This window comes from Microcebus murinus, chromosome 8, assembly GCF_040939455.1.
Source record: "Microcebus murinus isolate Inina chromosome 8, M.murinus_Inina_mat1.0, whole genome shotgun sequence".
Classification (NCBI taxonomy): Eukaryota; Metazoa; Chordata; class Mammalia; order Primates; family Cheirogaleidae; genus Microcebus; species Microcebus murinus.
The window spans coordinates 50,095,823-50,100,893 of NC_134111.1; the positions used below are offsets into that span (position 1 = coordinate 50,095,823).

The 5,071-nt window shown below is 41.4% G+C and overlaps 1 protein-coding gene across 1 annotated transcript; it reads right to left on the reverse strand.

Annotated features, from left to right (window-relative positions):
- Positions 1-210: 210 nt before the first annotated feature.
- On the reverse strand, positions 211-1,064 carry LOC105880672 (small ribosomal subunit protein eS4, X isoform-like). Its single transcript, XM_012781864.2, has one exon. The coding sequence runs from the start codon at positions 1,043-1,045 to the stop codon at positions 326-328; it is 720 nt and encodes a 239-aa protein (XP_012637318.2). The 5' UTR covers positions 1,046-1,064; the 3' UTR covers positions 211-325.
- Between the last annotated feature and the right edge of the window lie 4,007 nt (positions 1,065-5,071).

A 5,071-nucleotide genomic window follows, 5' to 3' on the forward strand; every position in this document is an offset into this window, starting at 1 on the left:
GGGAATGCCAGACAGTGGAATCCTGCCAGCTAACGCCAGCTATGTTGACCTAAAGGAAAAAACTGAGGCAAAATCATTAATAATATAAATAGAGAGTTTATTTGGGCCAAGTTTGAGGACTGTGACCCAGGTTACCCTGAATCTATGCTCAGATTAGCAGCAGTTACAAAGTGAGTTTTTTTTTCACACTGTAATATCTTTAATTAAGTACAAATAACTTTTTAACATGTTATTATATTACATGGAGACCATTTCACCCACTGCTCTGTTTGGCTGCCAGTCTCTTATCCCTCTCTTCAGCAATGGTGAGGCGGATACCTTTTCCTCAAGGAAGAGAAATCCATGGTTTGTTGCCTTTGCCAATAACGAAAATGTTGGAGAGGCGAGTGGCAAAGCTGTTGCCATTGGCATCTTTCACGTGAACCATATCAAAAGACCCGGGATGTCTTTCTCTGTTGGTGATCACACCAATTCTTCCCAAGTTAGCGCCTCCAGTCACCATACACAGGTTACCAGTGTCAAACTTGATGAAATCAGTAATCTTGCCAGTCTCCAAATCAATCTGAATGGTGTCATTCACTTTGATGAGTGGATCAGGATAGCAGATGGTACGAGCATCATGAGTCACCAGATGAGGGATTCCTTTTGTGCCCACAAAGATTTTTCTCACTTTGCACAACTTGTACTTGGCCTCCTCAGGTGTGATACGATGAACAGCAAAGCTACCCTTGGTGTCATAAATCAGACGGAAATTCTCTCCAGTCTTGTCAATGCTGATGACATCCATAAATCCAGCAGGGTAGGTTATATCAGTTCGGACCTTGCCATCAATTTTAATGAAGCGCTGCATGCAGATCTTCTTCACTTCATCTCCTGTCAGGGCATACTTAAGCCTGTTTCTTAGGAAAATGATGAGTGGGAGACACTCTCTCAGCTTGTGGGGACCGGTGGATGGATGAGGAGCAAACACACTGGTCAGCTTATCCAGCATCCAATGCTTTGGAGCTGCTACACGCTTCAGATGCTTCTTGGGACCGAGGGCCATGGCTGTGCTAAGCACGGAAAGAGACAAAGTGAGTTTTTAAAGGAAATAAGAAGAGTCAGTTTCTAAAATGTTTAACAAGAATTTGCATTAAAATCACACAAGCAATTGATTGACTAAACATTGTTCTATGTATCACAAATTCCAGGTACATAAAGACAAATGGGTGAGGCAGCTAGTTAGGAAACTCTAGGGAAAAAAAGAACAAAATGCCTTTAAACAATTGCCCCTAAGCATGAGGGGCAGGAGAGACTGGCTTCCTCACTTTCCCCAATCTGACATCCCGCCAACAGGTACTCTGGATTCTCAGTGACCAATTCTCCCCAAATTAGGAAACTAGCTCCAGTCAGAGCCAATAAATACCATTATAACTTGCTCTGGTTTGATTGGGTCCCTGTGACTTGTAATCCTAAATTTCTTAACTAATACAGGGACACTCTCACATGTTTCAGAGACAGTGTAAGGACAGGGCTTGGGCCTCCCTTCTCATCATGGGAGGTAACATGGGGCAGCATGACCCAGCCTAACTAACTGTAGAAAGAAATAAAAACAGACGACCTCCTGCTCGCTGGAATTCAGCCCATACCCTTATAAGGAGGGGACCAGCTTGGCTGTCTCTTGAGTAATGTCTTCCAGGCCCACCAAAGCAAGATGCTAACACCAGCTAATAAGGAACCTGGGTGCAAGGAAACCAGACCTATCCGGACTGAACCGCCTCAAGCCTCAGAAAAGACCCCCATACTGACCTTACCCTGACTTTTCCCTCATTATAATCTCATTTCACTTAAAAATCATGCCCAGTAGTGGAGATTTAACATGCTCATCATACAAGTGATGCATGAAGCAGGGTGACCACCAAGTAAGCAGCTGCCAACAGAACCCCGCCTCTACATGTGACGACTTCATAACTGACACGCCTACCTCCCTCTTTATAACCCTCTTCACAACTATACAAGTTCTCCAGCCCTTTGGTGAGAGAGCCAGCCTTCTTGCCCCCTTAACCAGCACTGTCTCCCTTTTTGTTCAAACAACAAGTCCCAGTAAAAGCCTTGCCTGTGTAAATCCTTTGGTCTCACCTCAATTTCTACTGACTCTGGACTGAGAACCCGAAGTCTGGTATTATTTCTTGCTAATCCCCATGGGAGAAAGTGTCTCTGGACTCCAGGTGTAGTGTTTAATTTTCGATCTCTTCCTCTGTAATAAAGTTCTAATCATCTCTTGGTCATGAAATTTCAGGGAGGGGATTGAAAACAATTGTGTATCTTTTTGGTGGGTTTGGTTTCTCAATAAGGGAATTTCAGAGAACGGCTTCATGCTCTGTTTTGGGAGAGACAGATGATTGAGAGACAGCATAGGCGGAATCAGAGAGAACTTGGGGCTGCTGCTTTCTTTATTTTTTTAATCTTTTTTTTTTTTTTTTGAGACAGAGTCTCACTCTGTTGCCTGGGCTAGAGTGCCATGGCATCAGCCTAGCTCACAGCAACCTCAGACTCCTGGGCTCAAGCGATCCTCCTGCCTCAGCCTCCCAGGTAGCTGGAACTACAGGAATGTACCATCATGCCTGGCTAATTTTTTATTTATATATTTTTAGTTGTCCAGTTAATTTCTTTCTATATATTGTTTTAGTAGAGACAGGGTCTCGCTCTTGCTCAGGCTGGTCTCCAACTCCTAGGGTCAAACAATCCTCCTGTCTCAACCTCCCAGAGTGCTAGGATTACAGGTGTGAGCCACCACCCCCGGCCTGGGCTGCTGCTTTAGTTCAGCATGTCAAAATCCCTATTTTGATGTATCATTTTCTGAGCCCCAATAGGTGCTCTGATGGTAGTAGATTGAGTGGGGAAACTCACCAAGGCCTGTCCAGATTCTTCTTGGTTTCTCTGTGTAGCATTCCTTCCTGTCAGATATAGGGCAGGACCCCTTTTGCAATGAGGATCTTATGATCAGGCAAGGTAGGGCAGAGGGTTCCTTTATGGCTAGCTCCTACACAGAAAGGAGGGGGACACTTAGAGTAATATTTCTAGTTTCTAAGATACTTCTTGGAAAAGAGGAATTCTAGTTTCTAATGGCCACCTTGGGGAAGAGCAATTCTAGTTTCTGTGACTTGCCTTGGAGGAGAAAGGAGACGGGGAAAAAGAAAAAAGGAGACCGGGAAAAATCAACAAATATTTGATACCAAAGAAATAAATACATCCAGGGGGCAAAGGAGACTTTGCTTCTGAGGCCCTTCCAATATCCTTCAGTTCAAAGTACTCAGCATTCCAAAATGTCATACTTTGGGGTATTATTTTCTGAGCCCCAATGCAGTTTTTTTTATTGGACTATGGCTTTCGTTACCTTCTTCCCAGAAACTGCCTCAAGGTGTTAGAAACCGGGCTGAACTTGGTCAACTCTCTTAGTGCCACAGTTGGATGGAGTTTCTGCAATTCTCACAGGTCCTTCAAGAACTCTTGAGGCAGCTCTTTGTCCCCGCCTCTTGTCCCTGCTCCTCAGATCACAGGTTAATCCTTTCCCCAGACTGTGTGACTCGAGGTCTTACTCATCTATGACCTTGATCTTTGTCCCCATGTCATAGGGTGTGTGACATAGGGAATGAAATAAAGTGAATGAATAAAGTGAAACCAACAGCTGGAAGGGTGATTTTTTTTTCTTTTAGGGAAACAATAATGTCTTTCAGAACTCATCACTTAAAAAGTCAAGTCTGAGGTAAATATTCCTTTTTCCCAAGGTTGATCTTGCTTGAATGATCTGGGACCCAACTCTCTCCTCCAAAATTTGTAGGACGAAGAATCAGGACAGTGTCAATTTTAATGCTGTCACTAACATTAACTGGCTCGTCAGCAAGCAGAAGGCTGTTATGTTCTTTAGAAAAAGACATTTTATAAAAAAGACTTGCACTCGAATGTTTATAGCAGCACATGTCACAATCACAAAGATGTAGAAACAACCCAAGTCCCCATCAATTTATGAGTGGATTAATAAAACATGGTATATGTATACCATGGAGCACTACTCAGCCATTGAAAAATGATGATCTAGTATCTTTTGTGACAACCTGGATGGAACTGGAGATCATTTTTCTTAGTGAATTATCACAAGAATGGGAAAAAAATACCACATGTACTCAATACTAAATTGGAACTAATTGATCGATACTATGTGCACATATGGAAGTAAAACTCAAGGAAAATCAAGTAGGTGGGGGAAGGTAGGGAATAGGGGATGGGTAAATTCACACCTAACAGGTACAGTGCAACTAACTGGGTGAAGGGCACACTTATAACTTTGACTCAAACTATACCAAAGCAAATTATGTAACCAAAACATGTGTACCCCCATAAAACTGTGAAATAAAAACAACAAAAACAAAAAAAACTATGTTTTTGAAATTGCTATCTTTTGATACCTGCTCTCGGTTGCTGTTACGGACTAGGATGACCTATTTGCCGGTTTCCTGAGCTGAGACTACTTTATAAGCTTATGGGGGAAAGAGGGAAAAAAATTAACAGCAATTAAATTGAGGTGGGCTTGTAAAACAATGAATTAAAAATCCACAGGGAACAGAGGATGTAATAATTTTTCTGCCATGGCAATTTCTCTTTGTTCTAAGTGTCCTTATTTTTAACATGAGTTTCCAAGGTGCTAAACCAATTAAATTGAAGCTTAAATACTCTCTCTTAAGACCTATTTTAAAACATAAAGTGAAGCATGACTTGAAATTAACCTTTCTGAAATAAATAGTCCTGAATTTTTTGCTGGGGAATGGAAAAGTTAGCTACTGTCAAACAAATGCATTTTCTCATAAAATGTACAATTATAATTCTTTAAAATCTGAACAGAGACAATTAAGGCAACTTGGTTTCAAAAGCATAATAATTTAATGTTTAAGGTGGTTTCAGATTGGTTTTTAAGGGAAATGTAATATTTTCATCATTTGCCCCTTGGATGTATTTATTTCTTTGGTATCAAATATTTGTTAATTTATTGTCATTAAATTTAAAATTCAACTACTACAAGAGCCCAGGGGTGACC